Source organism: Phyllostomus discolor, chromosome 12 (genome assembly GCF_004126475.2).
Source record: "Phyllostomus discolor isolate MPI-MPIP mPhyDis1 chromosome 12, mPhyDis1.pri.v3, whole genome shotgun sequence".
In the NCBI taxonomy this organism is placed as follows: domain Eukaryota; kingdom Metazoa; phylum Chordata; class Mammalia; order Chiroptera; family Phyllostomidae; genus Phyllostomus; species Phyllostomus discolor.
The window spans coordinates 20945416-20962665 of NC_040914.2; the positions used below are offsets into that span (position 1 = coordinate 20945416).

Consider the following 17250-nt stretch of genomic DNA (forward strand, 5'->3'; position numbering starts at 1 on the left):
TATTTCTCCCGCCTCTATTTCGCCCCTTCCGCGCGTTTTTTTAGGAATCCAATTGTCTCAATGTGTTTCTATGGCAACCCTCCCGCTGTTCCCTTGAGCAATCAGAAGCCTCCTCTTCTAGAAAAGACTGAACGTTGATTAGGTTGTTTTTCAACAGAATAAAAGCTGGACTTCAATACCCAGTTGCCACCTGACGCGTATTCTGTTTCTCCTCACCAGAGTGCTCGGCGGGACCTCTAAAGACCGGGATGTGGATGAAATTAGGGAGACAAGCGAAAGCGTCCACACAGCGCTCCGGGAAACGTGGTCTTTGCGCTGGGGCGGAGTATCCCGCGTGAAGAAATTCCGAGTAAGCTCAGGAGGCACTGATAGTGGCTGTGACGCAGCACCTGTGACGCGGAACCTGTGAGAGGAATCCCGTCTCCGGCTCTCCCTGGGCTGGGTTCGCGGCTGTTAACTGCGCACCGCAATATCGAGGTGAGGAGACGCCGGGATTGGGATTACTGAGAACTCTGAAGGCTTGGGCGGCGGGGCGCTCCGGTCTTCCCTGAGTGCTAATGAAAAATTCTCTCGGCGTCCGCGGCGAAGGGCGCGTTGCCTTGGGCGGTAGCTCTAGGTGGACTCTTGAACCCTGGTTCAGAGCATGTTACGGGCCAGGCTGTCGCTTAAGTCGTTTCAAGTCCTCGTTGGCAGCGTTCCATTTCACTTTATTTTGGGGTGAGGAGGGGTGGGTTGCTTGAAGTTGTTGTCAGAGTTGGGCAGGATCTTGAGGGATGCACGAATGGGAGTTCTTTCGGGAGGTCAAAGGACTGAACATTTAATTGAGCGCTTTCTGTGTGCCAGGCACCGTGCTGCCCTCGCATTTTCTCCTCTAACCTCCTCATCAGCGCTGAGAGATTAGTGTAGCTCCCCGGTTTTCTCGGATGTCCTTGGCACCAGGATCATCTTGGGAATCAGACCCGGGAAATCGAGTATTTCTGTCAGGAAAGGCTTGAATACACGCTGAAAGGACTGTACGTTGCTTATGGCAATTCAGGTTAAGTTTTGCTGCTAATTTATGAATGAAGTTCTGGTTTTCAGAGCTTTTTTGGTTTTTAAAATTACGGGTGAGTGCCTGCGGATCTGTTGTGCTTGCCGCATTTTGTACATGTGGCAACTGAGGCATAGAGAAGGTGAATGATCTGGCCGTCGTCCCACACTAAGCAGCAGCAAGACCTCAGGGCCCATGGTTTAGTTTAATTCACTCTGACAGGCTGGGTGGTGACCTTGAGGGTTCCCGTTTCTTATCTCCCAGGGTTGAGGGTGCATGAGATGTGGACAGATCGTAATTTGGAAACTAGGCAGATATTGCAAGCTCAGCTAAAGGAGAGAATCTGCCGGGTGAGGACTGTGGGACATTAGAGAGTATTTACCTCCTAGGGGTGGGGTGGAGGTAGATTTAAATGAGCCCCATCTAGCTAGCTTCGTGGGAATGCAGACCCAGCATGGCCAAGTCCTAAGATTTTTTCAGAAGCTGGAGAGCGAATTTATAGGTGGAATATCCCAGTTTGGGACTTCTTAAGGTAATTTTCTTTCAAGACCTCCCATTTGCCAACACCGTGTGGGCCAAATATAGTATCTATGGACTGAAGTATACTCACAAGTTGAGGCTTACATCTGTCATGTGAAGAAAATCATTGAGAGTGAATGTTAGCACTTACTGCCATACTGCGTTGCCTTATCTGTGATCACAATACCTAGAAAGCCTGGAAGATGTTTTTTGTTGTTCATAAATTTGGTGCCCAAACCTGACCAGAACTGCTGTAATTTATAACCTTTAATTAACCTTTAATTATCCTACCTAGCGTGAGTATTTATACCCTTCGCTCTAGAAATATTGAAATGTTCAATAGCAAAATACTGCCTGTCCTGTTACAGAACAGACAGGGGGGGGGTGAATGATATACTATTACCAAAAAGGACCTCCCCTTTTTTTCTCTGGGGATCCCCCCCAACTAGGTTTGCTATGCCTACTGCCAGAGGAAAGATGTTTCTCAATGCCAGAGATTTGTGAAAACGAAAGGAATTATTTATTTAAAAGCTATACAGACTTAGAGTAGTGACTTAATGTCTTCATTAAAATACTAAAGTCCTTTAGAATACCCACAGATGCACACAGTCCTTCCTTCTCCCTCTGCCCTAGTCTGGGGTACCGTATCTCAGGAAAAGAAGTAGCAGTCCATGATTCTAGTTCCTGGCACCATCCGCTGTGTTGCCGCCACGATCTCCAGTGAATCCAAAGCCATGTGGCACCTTCTCATGGCCCACCAGCAAGAGTCCTTTCACCCCTTTTCTTCCAGGCAAAGTCTGTCCTATATCCTAAGCCACGTGGTAAAAGGGAGCACCCCAAAGCTGTGAGGTTCTCCCTTGTATGGCTGCTGTATCTGGGTTTAAATCCCCGCACCAGTCTTCCTCTGCAGCCCCATTTCCGATTCCTCCTACAATCAGTTACACCTGCCAGCATTCCTGTATTCTTTCAGCTTTCCTGGGCTGCCATAGTGAGCCTGGGCAGGTATGGCTCCATGGCATGGAGCCAATCTTTCACACAGGCGCTGTAACCAGGGGGAGTTGCTCCCAGTTACACCTTGGGTGGAAGTCACTTCCATCCCCCTGGCTCAAAGCACGGCCACAGCTATTTAACATATCCATGAAACCAGTTAAAAGTTATACCGATGTTAAATGCCCATGCCAGAGGTTAGCTGCAAAGCTGTTGCTGTACAACACAGCTCTGGTCCTGGCTGGTGTGACTCAGTGGATTGAGCACAGGCCTGCGAACCAAAGGGTAGTGGTTTGATTCCCAGTCAGGGCACATGCCTGGGTTGCAGGACAGGTCCCCAGAAGGGGGTATGTGAGAGGCAACCACACACTGATGTTTCTCTCCCTCTCTCTCCTTCCCTTCCCTTCTCCTCTCTCTAAAACTAGATAAATAAGCTCTTAAAAAAAAAAAAAGCAAAATGGCCCTGGCTGGCGTAGCTCAGTGGATTGAGTGCGGGCTGCGAACCAAAGCATCGCAGGTTCGATTCCCAGCCAGGGCACATGCCTGGATTGCAGGCCATGGCCCCTAGCAACCGCAAAAAAAGATTTATTTATTTATTTTTAGAGAGGGGAAGGGAGGGAGAAAGAGAGAGAGAGAGAAACATCAATGTGCGGTTGCTAGGGGCCATGGCCTGCAACCCAGGCATGTGCCCTGGCTGGGAATCGAACCTGTGATGCTTTGGTTCGCAGCCCACACTCAATCCACTGAGCTACGCCAGCTGGGGATAAATAAATCTTTTTAAAAATTTGTTTAAAAAATGCAAAACAACACAATTCTGAATGGCCCTGCTCCATGTGCCCCATTCCCCCAGCTCAGACTTGGGGGACAGTGAGGCCATCCTATATATATTTTTCTAATATTTCCTGGACATCTTGAGTTCTGGACCCTATTACATATCCCTGTTTGGGGCCCCCCTCTTGGCTGCACCCTGTTACAGTCCTACATTGCACTGGGATTCTAATGAAATATATTGTATAAATGTGTGTCACCTTTATAAAATCTGAAAGTTTGTGGGCCTTGGTCATTAAGTCATCCTGCTGCTTCATGATATGGAGTGTTTTCAGTGCTCTGTGGACACCTGCTCCTTAGGAAATTCACAGGGGCTACAAATTTGTAAAAAGCTGTCAGTGTTTTGCATATTGTGGGTCATGAAAAGAACTCAGTTGAGCAGTGACTATAATTTTTTTTTTCATGGAAAAAAGTGACTAGAATAAAAACCATGCCAGACATTCTGCTTTGTGAGATTAAGTGTTACCTCATGAAACTTTTTAGTTATGCATGTGAATGAGCAGTCATGATATAGATTGTCCATGTTACTGTGGGTCAAGGTTAAAAAAAAGAAAGTTGAAGAATTCTGCTGCTGTTGAAATAGCAACAGTTTGGAGGCCAACTGACTTGGATGCAAATCCTAGAGATGACAGATAATCCAGGTTCTCAGAAGCATTGTCCCAAGGGTTCAATGAGAGATACGTGTTCTGTTAGCAGATATTCTGTTCTCGTGCACAGAGAAGTGCACGAGACAGGTCCCAAGTATGTACTTATTGTGATTAAGTGCTGAAAATGGTTGTGAAGTTGCTGTGTCATCTCTGAAACACAGTGGAAACTTGGGGCTGGGGTAGTTTCAATAAATAACAATTGTGATTCCTGCAGGGAAACTGATGTTCTGACTGATCCTACTTCTGGACATTTTGGGGACTCATTCAACATGGCCAAGAAATCAGTCCTAGAAGGAAGGAAGACTTTCTCCCAGTTTCCTTGTCCTTCCTGCAGCCCTGCCAGCTGGGAATGTGGAGGGGAAGGAGGAGGAGCTTAAACCAGACTGCTGGGCCTAGTTGGCTACTACTGAGGTGAGTTGAGGGTCCCTCCACCCTAACAGATCATCCCTAAAAGCTGCACAGTTGGCCTGCCTTTGTTCTGGGCTCACTGTCCTCTCCTGGCTGTGATCTTTTTCTTTTTAATCCTTATCTGAGGATATGTTTATTGATTTTAGAGAGAGGAAGGGGGAGGGAGACAGAAGAACAGAGAAAGAGAGAGAGAAATGTGAGGGAAATGTGAAAGACAAACATTGATCAGTTGCCTCCTGTAGTGATCGAACCTGCAACCTTTTGAAGTACGGGATGACACTCCAACTAACTGAACCATCCAGCCTGGAAGTCTTGAGCAATATTAAAGTAAAGCTTTCACGTTCTTACTCTCCTGCTTAGTACCCTTCCAGGTGCCTCATTGCTTACAGGATAAAATCCAGGTTTCTCAGCTTTTTCCTGCATGATCTGGGTCCTGTGCCCCTCCATGGCATCTTACCTTCCCTTGTACTCACATAAGCCATACTCCCTTGTTGGACTTGTAGTAAAATGTTCCACTGTACTTTCCAGCCCCCTAGCCTTTTCTCAGGCTCTTCCCTCAGGCTAGAATACCCTGCCTCCCATCCATGGCTGGTAAGTCTTGCACAGCCTTTGAGACCCAGCTCTGGTCTCCTCCCACAGCACTGCCTGCTGCTCCCACTATGGAATGAATCACCCCAGATGTGACTGTCCTTGTCTATGTCCGTCAGCCCCGTCAGGTTAGACACAACTGCCTTTTGGTCGAGTCCTTCCTGTCTGCTAGGAACAATGCAGGGGCTTCCTAGCAGCATCTCAGTCACTTCCCAGAAAAGCCCTTGAGATGGGGTAGAAAGCAGGGCTCTGAAGGGGGCATGTGACTTAATTGCCAACAGTTACCCACAGAGGAAAGTAGTGGGGCCATGCATCAGACCCAAACTACAGACAGGTTTCATTCTTATTTGAAATGTGTATATGTGTGTGTGATGGTGGAGGTCTGGAAGGAACACACCAGATAGCCATGGGTTCACGTGGAAATAGGGTGCTGGGGAAGGCTGCCACTTTTTGTTGTCAGTACTTCTCCAGCTTTGAATTTCTATTCTATTCCCTGGGAACTTTTAAAGTTAAATAAGATGGCATCACTAAAATTGGCAGAAAGGTGCTTCTAGCTGTCATGCAGCCAGAAGTGGATGGAGCATCATGTATGAGGGCTCTTGCCCGCTCCGTGTTGTACTGAATCTAATCAGGCTGCTGCTCCACTGACTAGTTTCCAGGAAGTACATCAGGCAGAGGAGCAGCTAAATGACACTGAGAAGCACTGTATCCAGACTGGGACTTGCTGAATCAGGAGCATGGGATTCAAAAGGCAGAAAGGTGCAGGTGTAGATAAAAACTCTTCCGAAGCATATCAGCCCATTCAGTACAGAGCATAGGCCTCCTTGGTTTCTGATTCAAACAAGCCAACTATAAAAACATAGCATTGAACCCAGTCAAAATCAGAGACAGAAGGCAGAATGGCGGGTGACAGACTGGGGGTAGGGAAATGGAAAGTCAGTGTTTAATGGGGACACAGTTTTAGTTTTGCAAGATGAAGAGATTTCTGGAGATGGATGGTGGGGATAGTTGTGCAACAGTGTGGATGTGCTTAATGCTGCTGGACTGTACACTAAAAATTGGTTGAGATGGGAGATTGTGTATGGCTTTTACCACGAGAAAAAAATTGGGAGGAAAAAACCACCATTGCAATGCAGGACAAATCCGAATACTGACTCTGGATGTGGCATACATACGTGTGCTGTAGTAAGGGGTTCTCCTGTGAATACTGAAGTTTTCACAGGTGAGATCTGATGCAACCTGGGATTAACTTTGAAGTCTGTTTTCCTCTACCAAAAAATAAAATAAAAGTGGGGAAAGAGGTTTAATGAACAAAACAAACATGTTAATAGGATGGGGATTGGAGCTGGGTGATGGATATGTGGCTGTTTGTTGCATGCATGTCTCTATTTGGGTATACATTTGAAAATTTCCATAATAAAAGCTTCAAATCTTGAACAAACACTGAAAAAGTGAAAGCCAGAAATCAATAGATTTTAGGATCAAGCAAACCTGGGTTTAAGTCCTGCCTGTGTCCCTTCACCAAGACTGTGTGTCCTTGCCTACAATATATGGGGATGCCCAGTCTCTTAGGTTGGAAGGTCCTCACAAGACCATTTTTCCAAAGGCCTGGTGCACGGAGGGTGGGGGTGGGGTGCACTGAGTGAACCATTTGGCCCCTCCCCAGCCCTGGAGTCACTGACAGTATGTTGTGTTTCAGTAATTTGTGACCCTAAAGGACGTGGCCATGGACTTCACTTTGGAGGACTGGGAGCAGCTGGGGCTGGACCAGGAGGACCTGTTCTGGGACAAGGCACTGGAAAACTACCAGAATCTCTTCTTGCTGAGTGAGTGTGCACCCCAGCCCTGCTTGGTGATTCCCTGTGGCTCCCTGTCACCCCCAGGATGAACTTCCAGCTCCTAAACATGTCAGAACCAGCATGATCTAGCTCAGCAGTGCTCAGTTGGCTGAGCCTGCCCCCCAGGGGATATCGGCAATGCCTAGCATGCAAGGGCAACCCCCACGACTAAGGCTTACCTCACCCCAGTGTCAGTGGTGGCAAGGTTGACAAGCCCGGCTCTAGCCTGTCTGCTACCACAGCTTCAGCAGCACTTTGCTCTTTATTTCTTGTCCTGACACTTTGGGGTCTTCACATTTGCTCTCCCCTCTGCCTAGAATTGCAACCCCATTAACACTCCCTCCTCTCTCTCCTGCTTAGCTTGCCCCCCACCCCCTTCATTTTCTGGTTGCTGCTTTTATGGTCTGTCTCCTCCTGCCAGATGGGAGCTTCCTGAGGGCACCTGTGTTGCTCACTGGTGGACGCCAGCACTTGCAGCAAGCAGTACCTACCATGGGGACTCAGTAAACGGCTCCTTAGTAAATGAATGGTGACAGGTGCTGTGTTAGGAGCCAGGTCCTGCGCTGAGTCGGTCCTCAGAACTCCTTCAATCTTCCAGTCACCCCATGAGGAAGTTTGACTGTCCCTATTTTGCTGAGCTTTTTAAACCTATCGAAAGAGGGGGAGTCATTTTTGTAGCCGCATTTAGGTTCCCAGGACTACCCCCAGGTTTGGTGATTTACTAGGATGTGCAGGACTCACCATATAGTTATCCTTATGCCATGATCCGTGACAGTGAAAGGATAGACAGCACAGTTAGTAAGGGGAAAGGCACGTGTGGTCAAGTGCACGGGAGATTAGAGACAAATTCCAGAGCCCTCTCCCCGTGGAGTCATACAGTACATGTTTAATTCCCCCAGCCACGAGTGTGACAGCATGTGTGAAATGTTGACCAGGGACGCACCTTAGAGATTCCACACCCAGGGCTGGTCGTGGAGGCACTCTCTGCTTGGGACACACCAACGTTCCAGACACTCAGAAGGAAAGCAGGTGTTCAGCAGAACAGTTTGGGCATGCAGAGCCCCTCTGATTGGTCAGAGAATGCTGGAACCCTCCTGAAATCCAGGTTCCCAGACACCAGCCCAGGGCAGCCTTGAGAGTAGGCTTTTCTGTGGAGAGCAGCCAGCCTGCTCTGTTAGCCCTTTTCACAGGCTGTGACCACCAGCATCACACAGTAAGCAAGCGGTGCGGCTGAGACTCCGCTTGGGACCTACCTGTGCAGCTCCAGGTCCCAGCGTCCCAGCTCCATAATACTCACCTCAGTTGGATCAGCTCATTCCTTTTTTCCAGTGTCTCAGTTCTTTCTTTTCCCAAAACATAGGAATTTATTCCAAAAGATGAGAAAAAGATTATATACTGGAAACTATATGTAATTTTATCACATTGGGACAGATTTTCTCCAAACTGTACCCAATATCTGCTATCGAAGCAGCTTTGGGGAGGTCTGGTCTCAGCATCTTTTCAGTTTTTCAACTCCAGCCTGCAGGAGAAATGCATTCCCTTTGATGCCCTTGCTCATCTGTGTATATGTATGGGTTTCCTATGGCTGCTCCTACAAATGCCACAAGTATAATGGCTTAAAACAACACAATCTTACAGTTCTGGGGGTCAGAAGCTTAAGATGGACCTGACTGGGCTAAAATCAAGGTGTTGGCAGGGCTGGTTCCAGGGGAGATCTGTTTCCTTGCCCCTTTTCAGCTTCCAGAAGCTTCCTGCTCTACTTGCATCATGGCGCCTTCCTTCATCTTCGAAGCCAGCAGTGGCCTTTCCCCTGGATTGTGACTCGGCTCCCTTCCTTAAGGAAGTTGGGGGAGGGCAGTACAGGACTGCTTGAGTTCTAGAACCCCGACATCCTCTATCACAGGGCCCAACCCCCAGAGGCCTCGGGCGATGTGTGGTCCATAGGCAAATGAGTGAACCATGAATGATTAAGTATGGACCTCTTCACTTTGCAAGCTCTGCTAACCCCTTGACGTGTTGCAAGTCCTGTGCCCACAGCCCCAGCTGCCATATCTCTGATCATCCTGGATTATGACTGTTTCAGGCTCTCTTCCACTAGACCAGGAACCTTGTAGGGCGAGTGTCCCCAAAATCGGCTAACGCTGCAGCTAGATAAAGCATGCTGGATAAAGCATTGCATAGTCGAGATCCAGAAGGTAGCTGAACGTCCTCCACATCCTGGTTGTCAACAATGCTGTTCTTTCCCTGCAGACCCCCTGAGACCCAGCCTGACCAATCCAGATGGTGGGGAAGAGCTGAAGACCCTGGTGAGAGGAAGTCCAGAAGTGACAGGCCCTGGTGAGTGGGAGAGGAGGGGCCACCAGCCCCTGGTGGGAGGGTGGTGGGATCCTGGGGCATGGCCCTCTGTGCTCTCATGGAGTATGTCTACCCAACCATCAGGACCCACAGCTTCTGGGATTTTAGTCTTCCACATGCTGGCTTCTGTCCCTTTGTCCTGACAGAGATGGGACCCTCATTCTACATGCCTGTCGTGTCTCTGTCTACCTCAGCATTCAGCACATGGCTGTCCTGGTACCTTTCCTGTCCTGTCCTTGGTCCTTCCAGACTCAGCAGGGGGCAGCCTTCCATTCCCTAAATTGGTCTCCATCTTCCTGCTTCATGCCCCCTGATACTGTGGACACCCTGGTCTAAATGTTTTGACCCCTTCATGCAGGCCCAGCCCTCCTTCCCGGCCCATGGAACACAGCAGATGGCTACAACTCAAGCCTGGGCATTTGCTCTGCTCTCTCCCAGGCCACAGTTCCCCCAGGGGGATCAGGTTAAATAGTAAAGATTCCCTGGTGTGACACTGGTCAAGATGTCCCCACTGAGAGAAAGAAGAGGCAGGGGCCTTGTCTAGAGCATGACAGACTTTTCTCATGGTTTGATTGTTAGTAAGAGAACGGTCCCTGAACCAGAAACCATGGAGTGGTGGCTACACAGCTTGATCAGTGTGCAGCTCCATTCTTGGCTTACCCAGGAGCTCATGAGCGTGAGTCCTCTGCAGCCTCCTGCAGTGTTTTCACGTAGGTGACTAACCCAGGCACAGATTCCTGCTCTCTTGGATTTCTCTTTCTGCCACTTTAACATAAGGCTGTTTCCAAGCACGTGGAGCCACAACTTTATCAATGAGCAGATATAGCCTTTGTGTTAACAGTTGTATGGCATTGTTATCATTTGTATCTCTTGTCCCTTGATCAGTGTTCTTCTCTAGGAAGTAGGTCTCAGCTGATGAGGATGATGGTGGAGAGTGTCTGCTGAGAGGCCCCCCACTACCCCGTGGAGGCCCTGCAGTTGCCCAGCTCCTATCTTAAATCCCCTTGGACATGGGTTCCCTGTTTCCTGTGATGCCAGTTCCAACTGGATCACCATTTTGACCTCTTCTTCAGCCCCTGATAGACAGGCCTGACTCAGGACCCATCCCCTGTTCTCTCTCTTGTCAGTGTCCTCACCCTGCAGCTCCTGTCTTTCCACCCAGGGGAACTAAGGCATTTGCACTTTCTCTCTTTCAGACACAGCTGAGGCCAAGATCTCCATGCTGCAAGAATTCTCAGAAGAAGGACTCTCTCAGGAGATTATGGAGACATTTTCCAAGGACGGCCTCTGGAACCCTAACTTGGGAGAAGCCTGCATGGATGAGAGCTGGTTGGATAGTTTGCTAGGAGATCCAGAAAGTCTTTTGAGCTCTGACACTGTCATCAACAAGGAAAGTTCCACAGAGTACACGGGTCATGAACTCAAGAGCAGCCTCAGTCGTGAGTCCTTCCTTTTCACCAAAGAGGGTTCCCTGATCTCTGATGTTTCTGAGAAGAGCCTGATGCCAGCTAGGTCTCAGGAGTGTAGGAATGACTTCGACTCCCACTCAGGCCAGAGTCAGCAAGATACGGTCCAGGAAGGAGTGCAACCATATAAGTGTAGTGAATGTGGGAAGAACTTCAGCCGGAGTTGCAGTCTCCTCCAGCACTGGATTATTCATATGAGGGAGAAACCACCTGGGAACGAAGAGGACGAGAATGGTTCCGACCAGAGTCCTTGCCTTTTTGAGTATCCAACGACTCACACAGGCTACGCATCCTATGTGTGCGAAAAGTGCGGGGAAACTTTCAGTCACAACACACACCTTCTGTTACAGCAGAAAATTCACACTGAAGAAGAAACATGTAAGAGTCAGGACAGTGACCACCCATCAGGTCCTGGCTTACAGCCTGTTGAGCAGCATAAAACCCACAAAGGTGGTAAATCCTATAAGTGCAATGAGTATGGCAAGAGTTTTGGCCAAATCATTCATCTTACTAGGCATCAGAAGACCCACATGCGGAAACGCTATGAATGTGCCAAATGCAAGGCCGCCTTCAACTTTAACAAACACCTCCTGCAGCATCAGAAAGTTCATTCTGTGAAAACTACCTCTACATGTCAGGAATGCGGGAAGGCCTTCAGGCAGAGGTCAGCCCTCATCAAACACCAGTCTGCTCACACTGGAGAAAAGCCTTGTAAGTGTGATGAGTGTGGGAAAGCTTTCAGCTATATCTTGACCTTAAGGAGCCACCAAAGGGCTCACAGTAAAGAAAAGCCTTACAAATGCAATGAATGTGGGAAAGCCTTCTACCGAAACACTCACCTGAGTGAACATCAGAGGATTCACACGGGGTACAGGCCCCACAAATGTGACAAATGCAACAAGGGTTTCAGCCGGCCTTCCCACCTGATGCGACACCAATCTGTTCATGCCACAGAAAGGCCCTACAGCTGTGCCGAATGCAAGCAGACCTTTAGCCATAATGAACACCTTGTTCAACACCAGAAAATCCATGCTGTGGAAGCCCGCCATGAATGTCAGGAGTGTGGTGAGCACTTTGTTTGCAGGTCGACCCTAATGAGCCACCAAAGCGTTCACACCCAAGAACAAGGACTTGGTAAGAGTGGAAAGATCTTGAATCAGAACCTACAACAAAAAGAGCATCTAGGGACTGGTGAGAAGCCCTTTAAGTGTAACAAATGTGAGAAAACCTTCGACTGCAGCAAATACCTGACTCAGCATGAGAGGCTTCACACCAGGGAGAAGCCCTTTGAGTGTAACCAGTGTGAGAAAGCCTTTGGCCAAAGTACACAACTCATTCGCCACCAGATGAGCCACTCTGGGGTGAGGCCATATAAATGCGGGGACTGTGGGAAGGCCTTCATCCGCACCACCTCCCTCACCAAACATCAGTGCCTACACGAGAGCAAGTGCCCCTTTAAGTGTAAAGAATGTGGAAAGACTTTCAGTCACAGTGCACATCTCTCAGAACATCAGTTAATTCACACTGTGGAGAAACCCTTTAAATGTAACCAGTGTGCCAGAGTCTTTGTGCACAGTAAGTACCTTATTCAGCACCAGAGAAGTCATACTAGAAAGACATCTTTTGAGTGTAATAAATGTGGAAAGACATTCATACACCGCTGGCTCCTTTCTAAGCATCAGAGGGTTCACACACGTGAGAAACCCTATAAATGTGGCGATTGTGAGAAAACCTTCAGTATGAATGCTCTACTTATTCGACACCAGAGAGTTCACACTGGGGAAAAGCCTTACTTTTGTCAGGAATGTGGGAAAGCCTTCAGCCAGAGCTCATGCCTTTCTGTTCATCTGAGAGTTCACACTGGGGAAAAGCCCTTCCTTTGTGTCGCATGTGGGAAATCCTTTTCCCAGAAAACAAATCTGAGGCAGCATGAGAGAATTCACACTGGGGAGAAGCCTTACATCTGTGATGTGTGTGGGAAAGCCTTTGGCTTCAGAGCGCATCTCAGTGAGCACCAGAGAATTCACGCCCAAGAGAAACCATATCAGTGTCAACACTGTCAAAAAGCCTTTCGCTTCTATGTAGGTCTCCGCCGACATCAGAAAGTCCACACTCAAAAGTAACAAGTAGCAATACTTCTTGTGGCTGCCAGGTGGCAGCAGGGCCCAACATCTGAGACCTAAAGTTGAAACCATCACATGGTAAGTACATCCTCCCCGCATCCCCTGCAAAATAGATAAGTCTCTTTATTAATAAAGATTGACTAGGAAAATTTGCACACAAGTTTCATTAAAACAATGAAAACACAAAAGAAGCTGTGTAGCATCCAAATTCAGAGATAGACTCTGGAGACAGTCTGCTGGATTAAATCTCACCTCTGCCACCTAAGTGACCTGCAGACTCTCAGAATCTCTCAGGGCCTCAGTATATAATAGTGACCTACCTCAGAGGGCTGTTGTGAGGACAAACAGGTGCAAAGCACTTAGAACTGAATGCCCTGCACATAGTACTCACCAAGCAAGAGCTATATATGTGCATCACATATAAATATACTCTTTTATGTTAAAAGGAAGAGAAGACTTAGCAACATTCTCTTTACTGCAGTTAATGTCTTAATTTTTTTTTAAAGATTTTATTTATTTTGAGAGAGAAGGGAAGGGAAGGAGAAAGAGAGGGAGAGAAACATCAATGTCTGGTTGTTTCTCATGCATCCCCTACTGGGGACTTGGCCCACACCTCAGGCATGTGCCCTGACTGGGAATCGAACCAGTGACTCTGGTTTGCAGGCTGGCACTCAATCCACTGAGCCACACCAGCCACAGGTAATGTCTTTTTTTTTTTTTTTTTAAGTTTTTCTCCAAAATGCCTTTGACTTAATTTGGTTCCCCAAACTCAGCACATGAATCTTTTTTAAGTCTAACCTTGTCTTCCCCTCCATCTCTGCTCTGTCCTAGTATTAACTAGTCCAGAAAGCCAATAAGAACATTTAAACTAACATCAAATGGCCAAAACATTCCACTCTTAACCTTCCATACCCCTCATTCAGAAGGACCCTTTCTACATTCACATGCCACCTTTTCCCATAATCTTCCTGCATTTCAAGTTGTTGGTTAAATTTAAAACAATATCCAATTTGTCATGGGAGTTAATGATACTGGAAACAGCTGGATTCAGTCAGGAAAGCTGCACTAGATACTGTCACAGTTAACACTATACAAAGGATAGGCTTGTGAAAACTGTGATGGATTGCCAGAATGTTCTTCATACGCCATTTTTCTAAGCTGACCACTCACCAGGCGCTTTGCTAGGCACCAGGGCAGGGAATGTCATATGGTAAACCCTGCCCTTGCCTTGAAGTTTCTGGAATCCAAGGGAAATGGATGGTGCCATTTTCATAGGTAGTGCTGTTATTGACAAGTAACATCTTAAAATGCCACATTTCCTCATGCCACAGTAAGTTCTGGGGCCACTGAGGATTGCTGGAGAGCCCATTAAGGAAATGAACCTTCATCTTGGAGCTGTCAAGTCAACAGATCACCTTGGCCAGGCCTGTTCTACAGCAGAGACTCACCTCATGGAACTACACAGCCTTCTCCCTCTTGATGGTGCCTCATTTCTGGGCTTTTGTGCCCTACCCACTAAGTGAACAAGTCATGTGTTTGCTGAAGCACAAACAGAATCTTATTAAGACATTGGACTCTTAATATCTTTCATATTCTTGGTGCTAAAAAAGTTTAGGAGTAGGTACCCTGTGTCCTGGGCTTTTAAAACCTTGTGCCTTGAGTTCTGCTGATTGGTTGTTGTTGAAACTTGGAATTTAATGGTGGATCATTCGGCCCACTGCACAGTGAGGAGCACACTGGTTTTCTGTTGGCCGGAATGTACAACTCCCTGTGCATGGTCTGGTCTGGGCGACAGGCCTGCTACATGCCAAAGGGGACTACAAAGTGTGCAGGTAGGCCAGAGGTGGGAACTCAAATCAAGAAGTGTGTTCACTGAAGTTTTGACAGCACACACACAAGTCAGAGACCCTTTGGAAAATCAGCAGCCATGGGAGGGACAGGGGAAGTAGTTTCTGTAACTAATGACTGGTATTGAGGGACAGAGTAGAAATGCCCTTGTGTGTATGTTGGTTCTTTGATTAAAGTTTTGAATCTAAAGGTGTTGGTTCCTTCTCTCAGCCTGGTGCCACATGCCTGGCCAGGTACTGGGTATATAGAGTCCCTGCCTGCCAGTTTTCCTTTTCCAGTGGGGAGGGCATGCAGTGGTGAAAACCATCCCATATTAAGAGGGCAGTTAAATATGTTTACCCAAAGACTGGGAGGGAAACCACACAATTTCAGCCCATCCTCAGATGCATCATCAAACCACACTTTTTCATTCTGGTGCAATCCTAATTAATCAAGGAGAAAGCACGGACAGCATGGTATTTACTTATCTCTATAAAGACACAGCAGGCCTCAGGCTCTGGCAATAATTTTAGCTAGAATTTAATATTTGGCTCTGTTGGCATTTATTTTCATTCTCCCCCCTTTTTCCTTTACTAACAAAAGATACTAGTTTCCCGCTCATGGTAGTGGTAGAAAGTCCTCTTTAAAAATAAATTGATTTAAGGGGAAAAAAGTAAATTGATTTAAAGGGAAAAATACACAGTATTCACACAGCAAAAACTGACGGTGGTGTATAGCTGAAAGAGGGTTGGGGAACACTGAGTTAACTAAAGCCTAGCATGCACCCCTGTCAATAGACTGCTATGTCAGGAAGAACTAGGTTATGCTGTGGCAACACCGTTAAGTGTCAGATCTCAGTGGCTGAACAGAACAATGGTTTATTTTGGTCACTCACACTACATGTCCTCTGTGGATTGGCAGGGGTTGGGGACAGTGGGTGGCTAGGTCTGGCCTATCCACCTGAGAGACCAGGGTATAGCCCGACCAGCTGGAACATGTGACCTTGGTTACCATGGCAGGAAAAAGAGGGACCTGGAAGCTTCTGCAGGAGTTTATCACTGCCTTAGCCTGAAAGTGCTGCTGGTCATTTCCATTCATGTTCCCTTAGTCAGAACTAGTCACTTTGACTCCACTAAAAAAGGGCTGGGTAGGCCATCTCCTCTGTGCCCAATAGACGAGAACCAAGCCCTGGCTGGTGTGGCTCAGTGGATTGAGTGCCAGTCTGTGAACCAAAAAGTGGCCGGTTGGATTTCCAGTCAGGGCACATGCCTGGGTTTCAGGCCAGGTCCCCAGCTGGGGGCATGCAAGAGGCAACCAATCATATTTCTCACACATCAATGTTTCTCTCCCTCTCTCCCCTCCTCTCTCTAAAAATAAAGATTTTCTGAAAAAAGAAGAGAACCAGATGGTCTCAGTAATGTCTAGCCTCATCAGCACTTTCTTGAAGACTTCCTGATGATATTGGGAAGAGCTCGTGATAGGATATAAGCAGGAGTCCAGCCTTTAGGATACTCCCAAGAAATGGTGATTACAGAAAAAAAAGGTGAAGAAAATCGTAAAATAAGTATTTGTTTCTGAGTTAAATAAGTTTCTTCCTTATACTTTGTGGTATTTCCCAGGCTTTTCACAATGGCCAGTACTATTTAATTACAGAAATAATGCACAATTACATTCTTAAAAAAAATCTAGCAATATAAAAATGTTCAGAGCAAAACAAAAGTCCCTTTTCCCCTTCTGCAGCACCACTTTGAAGGTAACCCCTTGCACCTAGTATGTATTAGCTTCCCGTCCTCTTGTGTGCAGATTCTGGAAGAGTTTTAAGTATTGGGATGCTATAGAAGAGGTTTCTTTAAATGCCTTTCTAAAGCCTTTCAAAAATCCCAGTCCCAGCCTGTTTTTCCCCTCATAATTTGGGATTACTGTGACTTACAATAATGGTTTTCAAGTTTCCTGCTCACAGAACTCTTTCTTTTACTAGTGTTTTCTGAAGGGTAGGAAACACCAATATTTTGGACGATGACAATGAGAAAGTCAGTCCCTTTTAAAGTCTTTTTTTCCCCCAATTTTTTAAGATTTTATTTATTTTTAGACAGAAAGGCAGGGAGAAAGAGGGAGAGAAACATCAAGGCATGGTTGCTTCTCATGTGCCCCCTACTAGAGATCTGGCCTGCAACCCAGGCATGTGCCCTGACTGGGAATCAAATCGGTGACCCTTTGGTTCACAGGCCAGCACTCACTCCACTGAGCCACACCAGTCAGGGCTCTTTTCAAGTGTTGATGCTTCTGAGTTACCTCAATGGCTTTAACACCTTACATCTGATGTCTTCAGATGGGCAGAGGAGGACTCAAACTCAGCACTTTGGGTGGACAGTGCTATCCACAGAAAAGATGAAACCTGCAGCTTTATCACCTTTACACTTACCACCAATTTCCATTCATGGCAAGCAACACTGGTTTTCTATTCAGAGTTATGATCACAAGTGTTCAAGGGCATTGACTGAAATAAATAGAATCTTGGTGGAAGCAGCTGGTATCTCAGGAGGACACAAACCAAGGTATCATGTACATGCCTAACACTGAGAAGATACTGTTTGAAGAAATCGTACCTAAGAGCCTACTGTATAAAAACAAAAG

General features: G+C 47.0%; 1 protein-coding gene across 2 annotated transcripts; it reads left to right on the forward strand.

Moving 5' to 3' along the window:
• Positions 1-2: 2 nt before the first annotated feature.
• Positions 3-15812, forward strand: ZNF473 (zinc finger protein 473). 2 transcript variants are annotated; one of them, XM_028529554.2, is made up of 5 exons: positions 3-477; positions 4226-4422; positions 6707-6833; positions 9096-9182; positions 10397-13302. In XM_028529554.2, the coding sequence occupies exons 3-5, from the start codon at positions 6734-6736 to the stop codon at positions 12787-12789; spliced, it is 2580 nt and encodes an 859-aa protein (XP_028385355.1). In that variant the 5' UTR covers positions 3-477; positions 4226-4422; positions 6707-6733; the 3' UTR covers positions 12790-13302. The 2 variants fall into 2 exon arrangements, 1 of the variants encoding a protein (XP_028385355.1); XR_004900139.1 differs by lacking the exon at positions 3-477 and adding an exon at positions 14121-15812 and having other exon boundaries at positions 3410-4422; positions 10397-12867.
• The last annotated feature ends 1438 nt before the right edge of the window (positions 15813-17250 follow it).

Coding starts and splice junctions, on each gene's coding strand:
- ZNF473 (XM_028529554.2), top strand. CDS start 6,734: ATGGACTTCACTTTGGAGGACTGGGAGCAGCTGGGGCTGGACCAGGAG. Junction 6,834..9,095: donor CCAGAATCTCTTCTTGCTGA/GTGAGTGTGCAC, acceptor CTTTCCCTGCAG/ACCCCCTGAGACCCAGCCTG. Junction 9,183..10,396: donor TCCAGAAGTGACAGGCCCTG/GTGAGTGGGAGA, acceptor TCTCTCTTTCAG/ACACAGCTGAGGCCAAGATC.